At 39.4% G+C, this 21,616-nt stretch overlaps 1 protein-coding gene across 7 annotated transcripts in view; it reads left to right on the top strand.

The window, feature by feature from the left end:
* The window catches only part of SLC9A8 (solute carrier family 9 member A8), a 90,643-nt gene that overhangs the window by 11,708 nt on the left and 57,319 nt on the right, over positions 1-21,616 (top strand). For 3 of the 7 annotated variants that reach the window (XM_042462050.1, XM_042462047.1, XM_042462049.1), the window contains one exon: positions 7,681-7,761. The exons of 2 other annotated variants lie outside the window; for them this stretch is intronic. In XM_042462050.1, the coding sequence (XP_042317984.1) occupies positions 7,681-7,761 (81 nt within the window). Of the gene's footprint in view, positions 1-2,132; positions 2,281-7,680; positions 7,762-21,616 lie in introns of those variants that run through there. 2 more of the 7 variants (XM_042462052.1, XM_042462053.1) reach the window with 2 other exon arrangements.

The raw sequence follows: 21,616 nt of genomic DNA, 5'->3' as shown, positions 1-21,616 counted from the left end.
GTGCCCTTTATTATACATGTGTGCAAATGTGAAATACATGTATAGGTATGTGTGCATATGTATATGTGCTTGACCAAAGCAGAAATATCAATTTTTTTTGCACAAGCCTGCACATGTATGGCAGATTATGCAGTGTACTAAGACAAAGTGGGGCAAGTAGCTCACCAACAAAGATTAAGATTAAAGCACATACTGTATGTACTCATGTATAAATCTAGAAATTTTAGTCAAAAAATTGACCCCCAAAACCTTGGTCGACTTGCGCACGGGTCAATGTAAGTACTGTACTTTAATTCTTATATAAATAAAAAAAAGGAGCCACCCCCTTTCTCTGAACAGAGTGGTAAAAGGCGCGTGCTTAGTGCATCTTGGGAGCACCAAAAAGAAGAATGGATGCCCGCTACTCTTTCCTCCATCCAGCCTTTAGGATAAGCACAAACAGTTATACCTGCCAGAATTTTCTAAGTTCTTTGGCATAATTTTCCTTTGCATCATCCCTTACATCCTTTGTTACATGCCCCTAAGTTTTATGCTCAACTTACCCACGGGACATATCAAAATCCATAATTTTGATCCCCAAACCTACCCTCAATTTATACACGAAATCGACTTATAGTCGAGTATATACAAAATGTTTTATTGTACCATAAATCTTTATAGAAATGAAAGCATAATTAGTACACCACTCTTGGACTGGCAGATAATTCACTTGTTGTTGTTGATAGTAGTAATAGTTGTTGTTTTTGTTATTAAAATGTTTATAAAGCTGTGCCTCCCCTTGATCCCTGATTCGTTTAAGGAAAATAACATGGAAAGAGGCAAACAGACTGAGGTCAGGAAACTGGAGTTAGACGATAAGAAAATATAGTATGATGCTCTCAGCTTGTAACAAGAAAATTAAACCACTGAATTTAAAGCCAACAGTCCTTACCTTACATGCTGTTTACTGTTTGTTTTAGATGTGGGCTTGCTAAGAGCCAGGTGATATGTAGAATGTGTAACTGAGCCATATCACTGAAATGATTGGTCTTTGAATGCAGCCACTGATGCTTTGAGTATACAAGGTGGCAGATTAGTAGATGTAAGAAGGGAAACTAGTTGTGGAAACCCAGGCACTTGGCTTTAACCTGAGAGCCTGAAAAACTGTGCTAAGGGCACATTACAAGAAAAGGGCATTGTGCCAAAAGAACACTAAGAAGAGCTTGGAATCAATGCAGCAGAGTGATTGTTTTGAGTTCTATGGAGGATCTTCTCTAATAAATCTCTCAGAATGGTGAGGAATCTCAATGATAGTTAAAGATGTTGCATATCCAGGGTGGGGTAACCAGAGAATTTGGGAGCTTGGTACTTAGAATGAATAGGAACCCTACAAAGGTTCTTGGCTTTTAATTGATTTTAGACTGACTAAGAATGATAAAAGTGCAACTTGAATTGAACTAGCAGGTGGATTTGCAAAACAAAAGAGAGTTCGAGACATACTGAGGTGCAGCTTTAATTTGCTGCTTCACCTTGAGGTGAAGATATTCTACAGTTGGAGGGAATTTTTTGCCAACATTTTAAACTAGCCAACTGTAGGCTACTTCATAGGTTGTTTGACTAGGATGGCAACTTAGTGGTCAGAAAGGGATTTGCCATGTACTTGATATTCCTGCTGTTTTTCTCCTTCCAGGTAAGCAACTCCTGCTGACTGAGTTTCAATAGAGGGCATGTCAGTTATGAGTATTAAATACCATAAAGATAGATTGCTGCGATATTGCTGCCAGGATGCTTTGCTCCAAGCTGCCATGGGTCTCTTGCCCATGTAGCATTTCCTGGAATAAAAACATATTAAACAATGGCGATATGATGATACCAGCAGAATGAACGTGTACAAGCTATTGTGGCCATAGCCAATAGTAACATCATTGCTAATAGTATGAACAACAGTTAATTTTGAAGAACACTTTGAAGTTTGTTAAGTAGTTCATGTGTAACATACATGTGTTTCACTTGCTGCACTGAGGATCTCCAAGGGCCTATGGAGGCCCTTGAATCTTATGTTTAAAATAAGGGTATAATTTATTCGAACATACAAGTCCTAGTCTTCCGAAGTAGACTTGTGCAGTAAATAGAATGTTTCCATTTTTAATTAGACTCTGACGCATTGATATCACAAGAGAGGACCTATGGCTCTCCAGAGGCTTTCTGAACTTCCTTTCTGCGTCTTTTGATATGGATGGGAATTTGCCATCAGAGGAACCACTATCTGTTGCAGACAACTGGCTAGGCAAGAATAAAGTTGTATGTGTTGTGTGCTTTCTTAAATTAATCACCACCTTTCCTGCTACAGTGATTCCTTTGTTTTTCATTCTTTATACATATTTGTACTGAAACTGTCCTCTTAAGTACACAGTAGCTGGAAACAAGCATAATGCAGTATCATGCATACTTTATTTAATTTAAGTATTTAATAAAACCTCAGTAGAAAAAAACAGCATAAAACAAATACACACAGCCTTTGACTTACAGAGGGTCTGTATTTTATTACTGGCATTATAAAAAGTCTTATTTATTTATTTGGGGGAGATCCTCCATCACTCCCCTCTCCCATGTGCTTGTGTGTAACTTCAGACCTTTACAAAGAGCATGCATCTTGCTGAATTAGTCTCTACAACAGTTAGGGCTGATACATATAAGGCTGTAGCATTCCTTTTGCATGTTTTATTTTATTTTTTTTATTTTTCCATAAGCCTTTAACCTGAGGCTGATTTCTGTGAAGATACGTATAATATTGCATTGCTGTCCCTTCAGAGGTTTACATGCTGCACTGTACATGTTCCTAGGAATAAGACAAATTGATCCTAAATATGTTCTGAATTATCATTTCACACACACATACACACGCACATCATAGTCTATTTCTGAATTTCTGACATATTCAAACAGGCCATAACATTGAATTTCTGTAATAATATTATCTTGTTGTTGTTGGGTGCCTTCAAGTCATATGGTGACTTATGGGGTTTTCTTAGCAAGATATATTTAGAGGGAGTTTAACATTGCCTTGCTCTGAGGCTGAGAGAATGTGACTTGACCAAGGTCATCCACTGGGTTTTCATGGCTGAGCAGGGATTTGAAACTGGTCTCCAGAGCCATAGTCCAGTGCTCAAACCATTCCACCATGCTGGCTCTCAACAGTAGTATCTAGGAGTCTTAAATTATTTGAGTTAATATCTTAGCACTTTTCCCTATTTCTAAATGTTAAATTCATTTCCATTTTATTTCATTTTTCCTGCAGTGGAATTTTTTCCTTCCTTTCTCAGATTTCCTCCTCAAAACCTCTTCGAGTTTTCTATGAAATTCTGAGTGCTTGTTTCAGCTTAATTGGAATTTTGTCTCAGAATGTTTCAGGCTGTTTGTAGAATTGAATTTTTTACTCCTAGTGAGGTAAATAATTTGATAAAGTCACCTGAGACGTTATTAAGTGAAACAATAGGGGAAAAGAACAACAGGATCTTTTTTTTTTAAAAAGAAGTATATTGCTCAAGTAAGGTCCAGTGGTTGTTGTTTTTTTTAAAGTATAAGAAACCAATTTTCCTTTTTTATTTTATATAGACCTTTGTCTTTAGAACAAATTAACATTAGTCCTGCAACCTGATGTTTGAATAAATCTAAAATGGGAAGATCAAAGCCCCCAAACACAAACACAGGAGTAGATGACTAAGGAAAGTTTTAAACATTTATACTTGTTGTGACACAAAGGAATTAAAAAAAAATATTCAGAAGGATGGAAGGGTTTCCCCTGGATTTCTTCTCTGGCAGAATAGGCTAAAATCTTGGCTGCATTAAATAAATCCTGGGACCAGCCAGTACTGAATTCCACTTCTCCTGCTCACATCCCACTGACAAGAGCTTTGTGTAATTACAAAGCCCCTCAGACTGTAATAACCCCTGAGAACTGTCAAGAACAAAATAAATATGACCTGGGGAGGTCCACAAATGCTGGTCTGGTGACAGGCCATCCCTCATCACTAACCTTTTCCTTGCTCTGGAATTCTCAGACTTGCACAGGGATTTGAGGATCGAGGATGGACATTTGTAAGGGACTGAGAAAATGAGAAACAGCTGGAATCTTTCCTGCTACTCAGAAGAGCCTGCTCTTCCTCTCCAAACATTAAAAAGAGTTGTTTGGCAAGGGAAGGTATGCAAAACCTTGCATGCTGAGGGCAAGGGGTGCTTCTTGGTGACCAATTGTCCAAATTGTAGTTTGATTACAGAGGAAATGTTGTACAGTATCTCTGTTTGGATCTCATGGTAGGTCTGATCTACATGAGATGGCATCCAAATGATTTTAGGGCTTGTGTGGCCCCATATGGTGCAGAAGCAACCCTGTCCATGATGGACATGTTAAAGGTTGTGGCATTTTCAGTGGTATTCTTTGTGATGCTGTTAACGCTATGACAAGTTCTTTATAATTTGTTGTTGTTGTTAATTACTCTTGAGTCGATCCAGACTCATGATGACTCTTGTAGATAAGACATCTTCAAGCCCCGCTGTCTTCCACTGTTCTGCCTTTCTTTCTACTACCCCCTACATTTCCTATCATTATTATCTTTTCTAATGAGTCGTGCCTTCTTATGATGTGTCCAAATTACAACAGCCTCAGTTTGATCATCTTGGCTTCCAAGGAGATCTCAGGCATGATCTATTTAAGCACCCATTTGTTTGTCTTTTTGGCTGTCCATGTATCCCCAGCACCTCATATTATCTGCTTATTCTTCTTATCTGCTTTCTTCACGGGGTGCATCCACACTGCAGAAATAATCCAGTTCAACACCACTTTAACTGCCATGGCTCAATGGTATGGAATTCTGGGAATTATAGCTTTGTGAGACATTTAGCCTTCTCTGTCAGAGAGCTCTGTTGCCACAACAAACTACAGTTCCCATAATCCCATAGCATTGAGACATGTCAGTTAAAGTGGTGTCGAACTGGATTATTTCTGTAGTGTGGATGGGCAGAATGTCCAACTTTCACATCCATACATGGTGATGGGGGAACACAAAGGGTTGGAGATTCTAACTTTATTATTCATTTGTATATCTTTACTCTTTAGGATCTTATCTAGGTCTTTCATAGCTGCCCTTCCCATTCCTAGTCTTCTGATTTCTTGTCTGCAGTCTCCATTCTGATCAATGTTTGATCCTAGGTAAAGGAATTATTCAACTATTTCGATTTCCTCCTTGTCTAGGTTGAATGTATTTATTTCTTCTGTGGTAATTTCTGTAACTTATTCTATAATACAACTTGACTGAAAAGTCCCCTTCTTTCTTCCCTTATGCAAGCTGTTCACATTTTGGCACACTTGCATACTTAATTTGACTTCACTAAATTTAGCCATTGAGACGCTCCCTGCTCCCTTTTCTACTGGAATGTTTGAAATCTTCTGCAAACATTCTTGTGAAACTTGTTTTTCTGTTCTGGCCTTTTGACTGTTTTACTTGAAACCTGCTTAGAGATATGACAAGTTAGAGCTACTGATTGCTAGGCTGCTTTGCAGGGTGCCAGTTCCAAATAATGCTAAATTATATTAAAATACGACTTGTAGTAATTGCTCTTAACATCACTTGTAAATGAACTTATGTTTTGAGGGTCTAATTGGCCAAAAAAACACTTGGCTTTTTATTGGTCAAGAAATATTCTGGAACGGAATCAGGAAGGAAAAGGACTTTGTATCTGCCAGGGAGAAGTAAAATATTTAGTGTTGTGTTTGTGCAATGCTATGCAAACATTTATTTAATTCAGCCAATGCCTCCGTGTGTTAAGTATTAATCTTCTTTCCCAAATAAAGATGTCGAAAACTAATGAAGACCTGTCAGCACTGAAATTCTGAATATGTTTTTTTTTAAAGTTAAATTCCTCTGAAAGTTGTTGGGATATAACTTCCATGTAAATGTACCTGTGATTTCAGACTGATTCAGAGTGAGGAAAGGTAATAACAGTGTAAGAATACATGAGGAAGGTTGATACCAACTTTGTAATAATTAAAATACAAGTATGTTTGCCAAGTGAGGATTACTCTGAAAGAGTTCTTTAGGTTTTCAACATGAATTCCAGGTTAATAGGGCAGGGGGCACTGATTCTTCTTCTGATGCTGATTTTGTGATGGCTGTCCTAGGTGCCATTTGGATAGCCTCCATCATCATAGTGTAGCTCACCTGCTGATAATTCTTCAATAATTTTTATTATAAATATATTAAAGATATATGGTAAATATATTAAAGATTAATGTTAACAGAAATATAAAAAATATTCAAGAGTAGTGGTGTTGGTCATATAGCAAAGTACAATAAATCCAAAATGCATAAAACAGTGATACCTTTATTCCAGAGAACCAGGTCTGCATTTTGTCAGTATGTTGTTGTTGTGTTGTTCTGTGTTGAGATGGTATGGTGGGATATCTACGCAGGTAGGTCCTTACTCTTCCTGGCCATTTGTCACTGGCAACAAAGCATTTCAAGGTTCAGGAGATAAAATTTCATTGTTGATTATTGCATTTCTCATGCTCCCGGTTTAGTGTTGCAATCCCTGAAGCTTCAAATGGTTGTAAGACTATCACTGTGCAAAGATTCTGGAAACATCGTCATGTCTATCCTTAACTTTTCTTTCATTACGAACATGACAGCCTTCAGACATTTTCCTGCCTGTTTCTTATACGCATTTATAAAATTTGTTACTGAATTGGCCAAAAGCCTCAGTACCTTCTCTCTCTCTCTCTCTCTCTCTCTCTCTCTCTCTCTCTGTATCAGTGAGTTGGGCCCATGTACCTTAGTACACCTGATTTTAATCAGAGAAGGCACAGCAACTGTATTTTGTTTGTGAGTAAATATTTAACAGGATATATAGTCCAGTTAAAAAAACACACATTACACCTTCCTCAGTGTAAAGTTTCATTCAGTCAGTGAAAGAGTAAAGCACAGTTTTCTTCTACTGAAACCAGTGGTGCATAACATATGTAACTTGGGCTAAATTTTTCATTTACTTCTCAATTCATCAAAGTAAATGCAAGAAAAATGTGCTACCAGGCCATGCTTTTAGTGTTAGTGCTAAGTGTGTAGAATGTTGCATGGAGTAAGTATATACAGGACAGGTTTATTAAGCAGAACACAACAGATTGTAGTAGCATCAGTGTTTTAAAAGAAAGCATCAATAAAAGGTAGAGCTAAGTAAAATTAATTTCATAGAGTTTGTGACCCATTTACTGTTTGTGGAACAGCCTTGTATTCTAGGGCAAACGAGAAACCGCCACTCATTCACGGGAAGTTTGTGTGCTGATTCCTATTGCTCTTTGGCTAAAGTCTCTGGCAACGCTTTGCATACAATTTTGGAATGTTTCTAGACGTTGCTTTCTGAGATCACTTCAGCAGATGGAAGGGGAGGGATCAGAAAGTTGTGATGATTATATGGAATATCCTGTAAAATTCTGTGGAACCTAATATTTCTTCTGACCGCTGTTGGCCAGAACTGAAGGAAATTTTTCCAAAACCAGAAAATGTAGCTAGCTGGTCTTGTTTGTTGGTATATTTAACCTTCACTGGTATTCATATTTATTTTAAATTAAAGAATAATTAAAAACATTGTTTGAGACTGTTATTTGCTGCTGTTCAGCCTGAATCCAATGTTGTTGTATTTTCTTTCTAGCTATCTGCATCATATTGGTGCATTTATTGATAAGGTACAGACTACATTTCATGCCTGAGAGTGTTGCTGTTGTTTCTTTAGGTGAGTACTTTTAATAGTGGCAAAAATAATTGAACAGGTTAAGTCTCCTTTATCTGGAATTAAGAAATCCAAAATACTCCAAAAAACCAAAACTTTTTTCATAGGTGGCTAAAATAGTGACACCTTTGTTTTCTGATGATTCAATGTATGCAAAATTTGTTTCACGAACAAAATTATTAAAAATATTGTATAAAATTACTTTCAAGGTATGTGTATATGAAACATAAATGATTTTTTTCTTTAGACATTGGTCTCATCTCCAAGATAACCCATTATGTATCATATGAAAATACAGTAGATATAACAAAATCCAAAGGAAAAAAATCAGAAATCCAAACCATTTCTGGTCTCAAGCATTTTGGATAAATAAGACTTAACCTGTTTTCTTATGTTCTAATTGTTCAGGTATTGTTCTTTCCAATACTTGTTCCAATCCATTTTTGTTCTTTTTTACTTGTTTTCATTAGTTTACTAATAATTTATATCTATTTAATATAATTTATTAATAATTTATATCACCCATATGTGTGATATTATGTAATAAATAATATTTATTTAAATGTAGTTATCTTTGTTTGAATTTATAACTTGCTATTCATCAAGAATCTCAGGACCATCTTCATGATTCTTTTTCCACTTGCACAAATTATACCCACCTCTCCCTCAATCTAACCTATTTTACAAATTTATCTTCATAATAAACGTGTAAAATAGGTTAGATTGAGGGAGAGGTGGGTATAATTTGTGCAAGGTCCCCTAGTTAGCATCTTATGCTAAACATCTTGCTGCTCTTAGTGTGACATACTCACAGCTGCATCAAACTGGTTCTGTAGTGCAGTGATACACAAACTGGTGGTCCCCAGACCTATGCCGATCTTTGAGCCATTGGCTGCCAGTCTGTGGCAGATTTTCAGAAAAGAAAGAAACAGTTGTAGTTGTTGGACACAAATATGGTGGTCATGCCTGACAAAAATGGAAAACACCATGCTATTTCTCCTCATCAGGAAGCTTAAGAAACATGGTCAGTGCTTTGAGAGACTTCTTAATAAAGCCCTTCAGGATGCAGGACCTTATGGGTCCATGTCATCCTGGGTGATAGAGAATTAGCACTGTGAAAGGTTTCATAGAAACTTCCTACTGTGCTGATCCGTTTTTAGATAAGTAAGGGGAAAGGATTTGCCCCAACAGAGTCATTTCCCTTGATCCCCTCCTGCTTGAGAAGTAATTTGATTTATGGGGAGTATTGTGTTTAGTTCTCTATTTTCTTCCCTGTCCAAGGCCACAGATCAGTGTTCTAGCCTTTGCACATACAATAGGAAATTTGGAGTCTACTACCTACTGTATATACTCATGTATAAGTCTAGAAATTTGAGTCAAAAAATTGACCCCAAAAAACTGGGTTGACTTATCCATGGGTCAATGCAAGTGCTGTACTTTAACTAAGAATAGGATCCATCTCCCTCTCTGAGGAGAGGTAAAATCTTAGTCTATCCCGGAAGAACCTAAAAGAAGCACCAACCTCCTCTATTCTCTCCACTGTGGTGCTGCTTCTGGTCTTTTTGAATGCTTGGATAGGAAAATAGCAGCATTCTTTGGCATCATTTTCCTTTCCTTCATTTTTTACATCCTTTGTTGCATGCCCCTAAGTTTTACCCTCGACTTATACACGGGTCATATCAAAAGTCATAATTTTGGCCCCAAAACCTGCCCTCGACTTATACATGAGGTCGTCTTATAGTCGAGTATATAGTATGCTTGGTTCAGGGCCTGATTCAAGGAATGGATCTGTTGCTAAACACCATCTTACTTTGTTGTTGTGTGCTATCAAGTCATTCCTGATCCTATCATGGGGTTGTCTTGGCAGAATATGTTCAGAGAGGGTTTGCTTTTGTCTTCCTCTGAGACTGAGACTTGCCAAAGAGCACCCAGTAGGTTTCCATGGTGGGGATGCAGGGATTCAAACCCATGGCCCACAGTCTCCTATTCCAACAGTCAAACCACATAATGCTGGCTGTTGCTGCAAACATTACAGGGAGGATTTTCCCTTTTCATCCCTAGCCATTATGTGGTGTACATTCTTTATTATGGTCAAAGACCAGCATCAATATAAAATATAACAAAAAATAAAATAATACACATAAAAAGATTGCTTGGGATAAAAATCTGCCAACTAGAAATGTAAATAATTCATTTCCGTTACATTTAAGATAGCTTCATTTAAAATAAAATGAAATAAATAAAATAGAAATAAACCTTTATGGGTTTCCGCCCTTAAGATAGAAATAGTAAGGTAGATTAGCAATATCAGGTTTTAACCAGACATACAGTATCAGGCATGACACAGTATTATGTGTTTAACTTTGATCAGTTCTTTTCCTACAAGTGATTGCTAGTGCAGAAAATTGTGCCACTTTATAAGTTATATGCAAGTTCTAGTCTGACAACAGGTAATTTAAATAAAAAGCTTCAGATCTCAGACAAATTAGATTGTTTAAGACAGTTACACTGAGGAGATAGAATATACAGGAAGCCAGATTGTGCTTATAAACATGACATGGCATGGTAAAGTTAAGAATCCATGGTATGAGCTCCCCCCATATCCTCTTATTCTTGAAGAACACTTTCATTTCCATTTAATAGCATCCTGTGGCAACAGCTGGCCTACATATATATCCAGTGGTTCTTTCTCTTTCAGGATGAGACATATTGCTGTCAAGCTTTCATAGTTCTCAGCAGGCAGCTGCATCGAGGTTATGTTTTTTGTAAAAAATAAGTCCTGAAAGATGTCTGAATGATAAAAGGGAAAATACATTCTTCAACTGTCTCAAAAATATGATTGGCAGTCTCCAAAACCTGACAAAGAGTAGGTGGTGATAAAATGAACTGTAATAATAGAAGACCAAGAGGGGACACATTTGGAGGAAAAGAAACTGGGAATAATTAAATAATACATCTGGTTCTGATGTAATTCTGCAGTTGTGATTTAGGACTACATAAATGAGCCTTGGGCTTATGCAGTCTTCCTTCCTTCACTCTCCTGAGGTCATAGAAGTTTTCCTTATCTTTTTCTGGTATCTACTGTTCATTGTTACACCCCAAACAAAAATGAATACAGTTAATGTTTACTGTGTGTTTTTTTTTGGGGGGGGGGAATCAAAGCATCATTTGGTTTGTTTCCCTAAACTAATCACATTTTTCTTAAATTTGAGCATGATAGTAAATAATAATAATAATAATAATAATAATAATAATAATAATAATAATAATAATATTTATTTATATCCTGCCTCTTCCGCTTTGAGGATCGAGGTGGGTAACAACAAAGTTCATACAGTACATAATAATAAAAACAACAAGCCCCACAAGGCCCAACCCTCCCTCCCAACTATAAAATTAAATAGTAAAACATGGTTAAAAAGCACATAACAATACATCAAAAATTAAAAACAAAACAAAACAAAAAAACAAACCACAAATAAGAAAAATAATAAAAGGAAAATAATAAAAGGAGGGGGATTCAAATGGTTCTGGACATTATCAATCAGGGAAGGCTTGCCGGAAGAGCAAAGTTTTTGTCGCCTTTTTAAAAGCCTCGAGTGAGGATAATTAGTGAATCTCTTCCGGCAGGTCATTCCAGGTTTTTGGAGCGGTGGCAGAGAAGGACCTCCGGGAGGTTACTGCCAGTCTGGTTTTTCTAGATCGTAAAAGGTTTTTCCCGGAGGATTGGAGTGTACGGGAAGGATTGTATGGGAGGAGGCGTTCCTTCAAGTAGACTGGACCCAGGCCATGTAGGGCTTTATAGGTGATAACCAACACCTTGTACTGTGCCCGGAAGCTAATAGGCAGCCAATGTAGTGATTTTAAAATAGGTGTAATATGGTCGAACTTGGATTTTCCGGCGACCAGTCTGGCTGCCATGTTTTGTATCAATTGGAGCTTCCGGACGTGGCACAATGGTTGCCCCATGTAGAGCGCATTGCAGAAGTCAAGATGAGAGGTTACTAGAGCATGTACGACCGTTTCTAGGTCCCGCTGCTCCAGGTAGGGGCGCAACTGGCATATCAGCCAAAGCTGGTAACAGGCACTCTTGGCTGTCGCATCGATCTGAGAAGACAGTTGAAGCAACAAATCCAGGAGCACCCTCAAGCTGCAGACGCAGTCTTTCAGGGGAAGTGTGACCCCATTTAGAATTGGCGAACCTATCTCCATACCCAGATTGGGGTTACCTATCACGAGTTCCTCCGTTTTATTTGGATTCAGCTTAAGTCTGTTCTCCCTCATCTAATCCATTACCGACTTCAGGCAGTCATTCGCGGGGAGATGCCCTCCTTGGTCACTGAAACAGTCCGGGACATAGAGAAATAAATTTGGGTGTCATCAGCATACTGATAACACCCCGCCCCATGTCTCCGGATGATCTTACCCAGCTGCTTCATGTAAATGTTAAACAGCATGGGGGACAGAATGGCGTCCTGAAGGACACCAGATGTCAGCTCTCTCATAGAGGATCAGCTGTCCCCTAGCATCACCATCTGGAATCTGCCCGAGAGGTAGGAACGTAGCCACTGCAAAGCAAAGCCAGCGATTCCCAACTCTCTCAGGCGTTCCAGAAGGATACCATGGTCTATGGTATCGAAGGCTGCTGAGATGTCCAAGAGCACCAACAGGGCCACACTTCCCCTGTCAATGCACAAACGGAGATCATCGACCAAGACGACCAGAACAGTCTCCACTCCGTATCCCAACCTGAAGCCAGTTTGAAATGGATCGAGATAATCTGTGTCATCCAAGACTGCTTGGAGCTGGTTTGCAACCGCCCTCTCGATCACCTTACCCGAAAAGGGAAGAAGAGATACTGGCCGGTAATTGTTTTTGTCCAGGGGATCAAGGGAAGGTTTCTTTAGAATGGGTTTCACCACTGCTAATTTCAAACTCGATGGCAAACAACCTTCCCTGAGGGAGGCATTGATTATGGATTGTAGTTACTTCAAAGTTGCCTCACCTCCCTGGATGGCCAGCCACAATGGACAGGGATCGAGAGGGCAGGTGGTCTTTTCTACCTTACCAAGCAGCTTGTCTATGTCATCAGTACTCATAGACTGAAATTGATCCAAGATAACCTCATTAACGGAGTCACTAGACGCCTCTCTCGTTGACTCTGTACTAATGCTGGCGTCTAAGTTGGCCCTTATCTGAGAGATTTTATCTGCAAAGTGGTCATTAAAGGCGTCACAGCAGGCTCTCGTAGATTGAAAAAGAGGATTCAAGGTGGAAGGAGTTTGAGTCAACGTCTTAACCACCTTGAATAGCTATGCTGGACGGGACTTTGCAGATGCAATAGATGCAGAGTAGAAGGACTTCTTTGCTGCAGTTATTGCCACTCAATAGGCTTTAAGAAAAGTCCTATGACGTGTCTTGTCAGATAAACGTCGAGTCTTCCGCCAGCGGCGCTCTAGTCGTTGTCCAGCCTGCTTCATCCTTCTAAGATCTTCAGTGTACCAAGGATTTCGATTCAGAGCGCGCTGGAAAGGACGCTTGGGAGCAATTGTGTCGATAGCCTTGGAAAGATATTTATCCCAGGTGGTCACCAAGGTTTCGACAGAGTCACCGATGTTGCCTTCCATTAAACCCTCTAGGGCAGTAAACCAGGGTTAGGAAAGAATGGAGCAAAAAAAGAGAGAAAAAGAATGGAGAAGTATTTAAACCCAAAGCTTGTTCATGAAAAATTTTCTTTTTATAGAAATGATGTCATAATAAATTTTATTTACTGTCATGATGCTTTGCCATAAGAACCCTGTTTTTTCATAGTAAAATGCATGAAGGTATTTTTTCAAAACTATAAAATGAAATGAAAAGAAAACAAAAAGAAATGAAAATAAAAAACTTTACATTTTCACCTGAATAGAGAGTTGGTTGAGTTAACCAAGATGGTTTGGGGGAATTTTGGTAGTTCTGGGGAAATTTGGTAGTTTTGAGGCTGTAGTTTTCATTATTGGATCTTAATCTAGCCATGAATTTAACAGTTGTATAGTATAGCCAACAGAGACCAATTGCCAGCATTCATAATAGGGAGGGTGTTAATGTTAGTTTTTTAGGGTTATTAATTATTGCCAAATTAATGTACTTTAATTGTCACTGAATGTGTATTGTAACTTTCATTATGTAAAGTACCAAACAATGACAACAGTAATTCTAAACTGTTTGCAGCAAGTGACTACAATGAAAGTATTACAAAACTGATGACTTTTTGAGAGAGTGCAACAAAGGTAAAGAACACAAACCTGATGTGAAATATTCTGTGTAAAAAATAACAACCAACTTGAGTTGTGGGAAATGTTGAGACATTCTCAGTGATGAAGTTCTGAAAGAAAGGAGAGAGTTTATGCAGATTACCGACTTTCAGATATTATAATCTCTGGAAATAGTCTAGAGGGCAAAAATGAGATTAACCAAGAGACACCAGCAGAAGAAAAATTCTATACAGTTTATCAATGAACTCAGCACTCTCTAAGCCATTTACAATCTGTAAGGCAATTGTCCTCAACATGCTGGGTACTCATTTTACCAACCTATGAAAGGATGGAAAGCTGAGTAAACCTTGGAGCCCCTGGAATCTAATTCACAATCTTGTGTCTGCAGTACCTACATTTAACCACTGTACCACCAGGACTCCATGATGAGTATATATCAGTTTGTTTGTTTGTTTGTTTGTTTCACTTATCTTCTATGCTCTCTTTCTCCCAAAGAGGGACCCAAGGTGGCTCACAAAATAAATTTCTTATATAGCTTATATAGTACATAGGCTGGCAAGGTACTCCCCAGCTTCTAATAACAAAGGTAATATTCCTCCAAGTACCTGGTCCTTGCCCAAGAAATTTTGTTGACAGTGGCAGAGTAGCAAATGACATTTAACTCCCATCCAGTTTGAGATGCATAGTACTTAAAACTGGCCAGTTTATTTTAATATGGGGGCATCTCTGATGCCATGGTGAGCATCACTCCCCAGCACTAAAATATAATAAATTAAAAGTAGATACTGATTTTCCGTCCAACTAAAATTGGCTGCTACCTCACTTTGCTTAACAATCAGGCTGTCATGTACTGGCAGACTTTAGCTCAGAAACCCAAACTTCAGTGTAAAACAGCAAACATTTTTCAGAAGCCAAAGCAGTTCACACTATGGTGATGTTGTTGGGACTGTGGCATAATAAAAGCACAAAACAACTGAAACCTTTCTGCATACTTGAACCCCACGTGTCATAAAAGTAAAACATTTCTTTTCCCAGACTGCCCAGTTCTTTTCTCTGGTATCATATATTTCCACAGAACTGACTTTGGACATTCCCAGTGCCTATTACCTCTCCATTGCATCTGCTTGATAGCCACCCCCAAGATAGATAACAATTTCTTTCTACCTGGTACCACTACCATAACATATCCCAGCATCCTTGGCACTCACAGTTTTGGTCATTTGTGAGGCCAAGGCCACAGCTCCCTCCCTCCCACCTCCCTTACCGGCATCTTCCCCCTGGTGCTGGGGACTTCAGTCGGAGCCTGGGTCACTGGGGCTTGCAAAGGCAAATAGTTGCAAAACCAATAAATCGAATTTTCCATGAATTTGTTTTTTTTAAAAGACCCCTGCCATGCTTGGATCGGGTGATCTAGGGATGGCAAGGGTCTGGATGGGATCTGTGGGGGTCTACCCCTGGCATGCTTGGATCGGGCGATTCAAGGGTGGCAGGGTTCTGGATGGGACCTGTGGGGATCTCCCTTGCCTCTGCCATGTTTGAATCAGGCGATCCAAGGTTAGCAGAGGTCTGGATGGGACCCATTCATGTCACTGATGATGCACAGATGATTGACATGCATTTTGAAGTGGTGCAAACTAGTGGAGATGACAATAATGCCCCAAAAAAGCGATTCCACAGGGATAATGAAAAATCCACGGAACCCTGAGATCAGGCAACTTCCAACATGCTTATGTTTTTTGTGGCTTTGTCAGCCATAATTCCTGTTTATGTCCTCATATCCTCCAAACCCTTTGAGCTGAGTGGAGATTATATCAGATGGCAATTAAAGAATTCAAGGGCTTCTAATACTTACCCCTTCTTTTGAAGTGAGCATTACTGAGTCCTGAAAGCTTGTTTCAGGCTCATGTCTTACAGATTCCAATAGCATCTTTTTTCCCAGCATTAAAACACAAAACAGAAATCACAGCAGTTTTATTCATTTTAATATTTAATTTTTTTTACTGATTCTTATGCTTATGTCACCTTTTCTCAGTGGAATTTGAGGTGACTATGTAGGAATCTCAATTTGTTTTCCATCTATATTCAGTCTTATCTTAGACCTGAATGCTTTGGATAGCCTACAAAAGAAAGTCTCAAAAAGCAGTGGCTGCAGTTTTTAAAATAGTTTAAATATCCATAGTGTTCCAGGTTATCTTTTCTGATATATCAATACCTAATATGTAAGATTATTTATTATTATTATTAAACTTTATTTATATAGCACTATAAATTTACACAGCACTGTACATAAAATCATTTAATTAGACGGTTCCCTGCCTTCATGCTTACAATCTAAGAAGACACGACACAAAAGGAGAAGGGAATGGTGGGGGGGAAGAGGATCAGTTCCAGCATTCTTCTCTCCCTCTGAGGCCTGGACCAAGGCAGATGGACAGATGGAGGGCTCTGTATCTTAAGGATAGGCCTGATGGCATTGACCCACCCTCTCTCCCCCTCGGAGGCCAAGATGGAGTCAGATGCCTTGTGGGGAGGGTTCAGTTCCTTTAGTGAGGCCGGTTGGGAAGGCCTACCTTTCTCTCCCTCTCAGAGGCAAGGATGGAGACAGATGCCTTGTGGGGAGGGGTCAGTTCCTTTCTCTTTTTCTGTATTTAAGAGATTAAATACAGTGTGTTTAGGGAATGAAAACTTTATGAGTGCTTACAGTCTCAGAGGAAGGCAAAGGCAAGCCCCTTCTGAACAGATCTTGCCAGGAAAGCCCTGTGATAGGGTCACCTTAAGGTTGCCATAAATTGTAAATAACTTGAAGGTACACAACAACATAACAGAAAATATATTGCTATGTTGACTTCAAGCACTCAACCTTGTTATGATGCTTTCCATAGTCCATCCTTTGCAGTAATTATTCCTTGGGCATACTTTGGAATGAATAAATTTCAATTTCCCAGATGAATCAGGGCTTGCCAGTCAATTAATGAGAAGTAGATTACAGTGCACCCTTGTTCTCTGCTGGGGTTTGATTCCAAGATCCTCTGTGAATAACAAAATCCGTGTATGCTCAAGTCCCATTAAATACAATGGCATAGCAAAATGGTGTCCCTTATATAAAATGGAAAAATCAAGGCTTGATATTTGAAATTTATACTTTAAAAAAATATTTTCCAGCCGTGGATGCTTGAATCCGTGTATAAAAAAATCTGTGTATAAAGAGGGCCAACTGTATATGGCTGGATTGGTTTTTTGTTGTTTACTCTTAATCTTGTAATCATTGAAGCAATATGACTAGGTCTGTCTACGGAAGCCTTTCCCCAGTATAGTACCCTTCAGATATGTTGGAGTGTAACCTCTACCAGCATGATTATGTTGGCTGGTGATGATGGGAGTGGTACTCTCCAAACCATCTGGAGAGCACAATTTTGAGGAAACCATGTACTGTAGAAGTTATTTCTACCATCTGCTACTGACTAGGAAAGCCTGTGTCTGAAGCAAAATTACTGTTCCTTAGGCCCATGCCTTAGCAGCCTCCCAGAAAGATTTTTCATGGTGCAGCATATATAGATATTAAACCCTTGGGAAACAATTCTCCCCACCCCCTTTTTGTAGTTGACGACCTTTGTTTTCATAAGGTTCTTAAGTACAAAATGAGCAAATACTTCTCAGCGTTGTTGGCTGAGGAGAAGGTACTCTAGAGCCCAGTAGTAACCTCAGGGTTGGACTTCTTCCTCCTGCAGCTTGAGAATGTCAGATGTTGCCAAAGACTTGTTCGTAAGTGATAATAGCCTGTTGCAAGGTTTTAGAGTACAGTAACTTGAAAACATGCCTAATTCTCTGAACTGAAGAGAAGATAGTCACGTCCAAATTTCAGGTATAAGTAAATTGTGGAGCAGATAAAAAGACTGTTTAGAAATAAGTGTTATCTGTTTAGGTCCATGATCCAAATGGGAAGGGATGTAGTCCTTGTTAGTTGTGATAGTTAGAAAGCAGGAAGAACTTGCCAAATAGCCGTTTCTTCAGTTGTGCTTTGCTGGAAAATGCAGGGGATGAAACAGTGGCTCAACTGAGGCTTGTTAACATTTGCCTCAAGGCACTGTAGATGTTTTGTGTCAGTAGTTCCAATCACTGCCTATCCGTTCCCTCTCTCTTCTTGAAGGAGGCAGAGTGGGCCTCTATGGGGACTCTATATACTGGATGGGCAGCTCCTGTGAGCCAGTTCAGCCCACAAGCAGAAGTTCCCATTTTTTATAGTTAGGAATATATGAGGTTATATACTTTGTAGGTAGGAACATGTACCATACTTGGCCACTGAAGTTTGCTGGTCTAGTTGAACCAAAAGTAGATGCAACCCTGTCATCAGTGTGATAGCTGTCCTGGGCCAATGTCTCTTGAAAAGTCTGTTTTATTAGTCAATTGACAACTTGACTACCATTCCCTTGACAGTGGTATATGTCTTACATTGATTTTAAGGTCTTTGGAAAGAGGGTACTTTGCTTGAATTAAGAGTCAGTCTACATACAGTATCTGCCATTACTTTAGTTGTAAAAAGCAATTCACATATGAGTCAGATTTATATATTGGCTGTAGCTTTATCTGAAAATATAAGTAGTTCAGTTTGGATTGCTTCTTATTTCTAAGAAACAAGACTAGTTGAAAAAAACACTTAACTCGTATTTCTTTCTTAGGATTTCTTTTGACAGCAGAGGTTTTCCATGTTTTGCTACTGAACTTCTGTTCCTGTTTTTACACAGTTCCTTCCTTTGCTTTGTGACATTTTTTCCCAAGGTCATTCTGTATTGACACCTTGACATTTGTATATGAAAGAAAACAAGCTTCAGCATTTCAAACTGTCAGACTTTATATGGACATTCAGGGAGAGCATCTGTTCATATGATGGCCTTTTGATCGCATTAGTACATCAGAGCAGCATCTGTCTTTTAAAATACCCTTCAGAAGTCTCACTTGCAGTCTTCAAACCACATCTTCCTAGGCAGATTTAAAAAATAGCGTCTGAATCTTAATTAGCATGTCTTAAATTGAAATAAACATAGGCTGGTTTATGACTGTGTATGATTTTTAATTTGCAAAGCCCTTATACTTTTCCTTGGTAGAGGGGTTTAATCTTTCCAGTAACTCTTTTGAGATATACCATGATTTGGAAAAGAGGGTTAGTAATTTGTTAAAGACTAGGCAACCTTAGACTATGAAAATAATTTGAAGCGTCTCCTCCTTTACCTGTAAATCCTATACATGCAAAGAATATTCTATCCTTTTGGTATGTTGCAACTTTGTACTGGCTTCAGAATGAGGTATTACACAAACAACCTCCTCATTTGCGCAATACACGCTTTTGCAATGCACTATAGTGCTACTCTGGGTCCAGAATCTTTTGTGCGGAACACCTCTACAATTAAGCAAAGCTGCTGAACCCATGCTAGAGGCAGTTTTCTCCTGACAACAGAAATCACCATATCTTGTGCCTGCTGCTTCTCCCATGCTTCTTGCTATTTTAATAGTAGTAATTTGTGTTGTGAGAATTATTCTTGTGACATCTGTGTAGACAACACGGCGAGGCAGGGGAAAGTAGAAATAGGTGACTCTGCAGGTGTAGTTGAACAGCAGTTCTCCTAAACTCAAGCTAATGTAACCAGTAATGAAGAATGGTAGGAAGTACAGTCCTCCCTCCGTTCTCGCGGACTTGGGATCAGCGCCCCTTGATTATCTGCGGGGGGCAAACGGAGGGAGTTAAAATAGGGCACGTGCCCTTGGCTCGTGCCTACATGCCCCGCAGAAGCGCGCCTCCATTCAGTCCAATGGCGCTTGAATATGCATATTATTTCATTTTCGCAGGGGGGGGGGAAATGGATCCCTTGCTAAAAAGGAGGGGCAACTGTGTAGTTTAATAACATCTGGAGGACCATAGATTTCCCTACCTCTTCTTTACAGGTAATGAAAAAGCAGGCAGGTCTCTCTTTTGAGGAGGTAGCAGTCAAAATGTAACCTTGTAGGATAGCACTTCTTAAGTTTTCTTATATGAGGGACTGGCAGAGTCCTCCCCCCACGTGCCAGGGACCAATACCATATTTGTGCCAATTGACTACTAGTTTCTTTTATTCTTGGAAGTTTGCTGTTTGTGAAGAGGAGTCAAAAGAACTAGAGATGTGGTGGCATCTGCTCTGGATGTCTTTGAAAAGAAGGTGGGCCTTGAGGGTGCTTTACTTGGAAATTCTGCATTTAGCAGGGGGTTGGACATGATTGCCTATAAGGTCCCTTCCCACTTTATTATTTTATAATTCTAAGAAGATGACTAGGGAAATATTAGTGATATCATAGGGAAGCCCTGGTGGAGCAGTGGTTAAATGCCTGTACTGCAGCCACTCACTCATAAACTACAACAGTGCGATGCGGCAGCTAAAAAGGCCAATGCAATTTTAGGTTGCATCAATAAAAATATAGTGTCTAGATCAAGAGAAGTAATAGTGCCACTGTATTCTGCTCTGGTCAGGCCCCACCTGGAATATAGTGTCCAGTTCTGGGCACCACAATTCAAAAAGGACATAGAGAAACTGGAACGTGTCCAGAGGAGGGCGACTAAAATGGTGAAAGGTCTGGAAACCTTGCCCTATGAGGAACGACTCAGGGAGCTGGGGATGTTTAGCCTGAAGAAGAGAAGGTTAAGAGGTGATATGATAGCCCTGTTTAAATATTTGAAAGGATGTCATATTGAGGAGGCAGCAAGCTTGTTTTCTGCTGCTCCAGAGAACAGGACCCGGAACAATGGATGCAAGCTACAGGAAAAGAGATTCCACCTCAACATTAGGAGGAACCTCCTGACAGTAAGGGCTGTTCGACAGTGGAACAAATTCCCTCAGAGTATAGTGGAGTCTCCTTCCTTGGAGGTCTTTAAGCAGAGGCTAGATGGCCATCTGTTGGGGATGCTTTGATTTGGATTTCCTGCATGGCAGGGGGTTGGACTGGATGGCCCGTGCGGTCTCTTCCAACTCTATGATTCTATACAAGGTTGTGAGTTCAGTACTAGACAGGGGCTCTAGATTGACTCAGCCTGGCATCCTTCTGTAGGTTGCTAAAACGAGTACCCAGCTTGTTAGAGCAATAAGCTTACACTTTGTAAAGTGCCTAGTACATTGGTTAGTGATATAGAAATGTATTTGCTATTGCTGTCATCAGCAGTATTTTCCCCTCAGGCTAGAAAGAGTGTGTATTATTAGCCTGGTTGCCTCGGCTAGCTTTATATTCAATGGAACAGGTCTTGGGATTTAAACTTCAGGGTCCTTCGAACATCCTTTAGTAGTCATCTGCCTTAATTCTTGCCTGATTACATCCTCTAGCAACAAACCAGCTAAGTTAATAGTAATAGTAAATGTATGGGCTTGAATCTCTACTTGCTGCCTCCTGAAGTAATCTATCAGCAGGTAATGGCACCAAGAGAGGCAAGTCAGGCCCATCATATCTCCCTGAGCCTGTATGTGCTTTGAGATCTGGGAAGGCCCTTCTTTCTATTCTAGGTGGTTCAGGTGGGGAAGCAGGAGAAGGCCTTTTCAGTGACAGCTCTAAGACCCTGGAATGTTTTCCTAGAGAGGTTAGACTACTGC

Source organism: Sceloporus undulatus, chromosome 4 (genome assembly GCF_019175285.1).
Source record: "Sceloporus undulatus isolate JIND9_A2432 ecotype Alabama chromosome 4, SceUnd_v1.1, whole genome shotgun sequence".
NCBI classification, from domain to species: domain Eukaryota; kingdom Metazoa; phylum Chordata; class Lepidosauria; order Squamata; family Phrynosomatidae; genus Sceloporus; species Sceloporus undulatus.
Note: the sequence above shows the minus strand (reverse complement) of the source record. Positions and strands in the feature narration are given on the sequence as shown.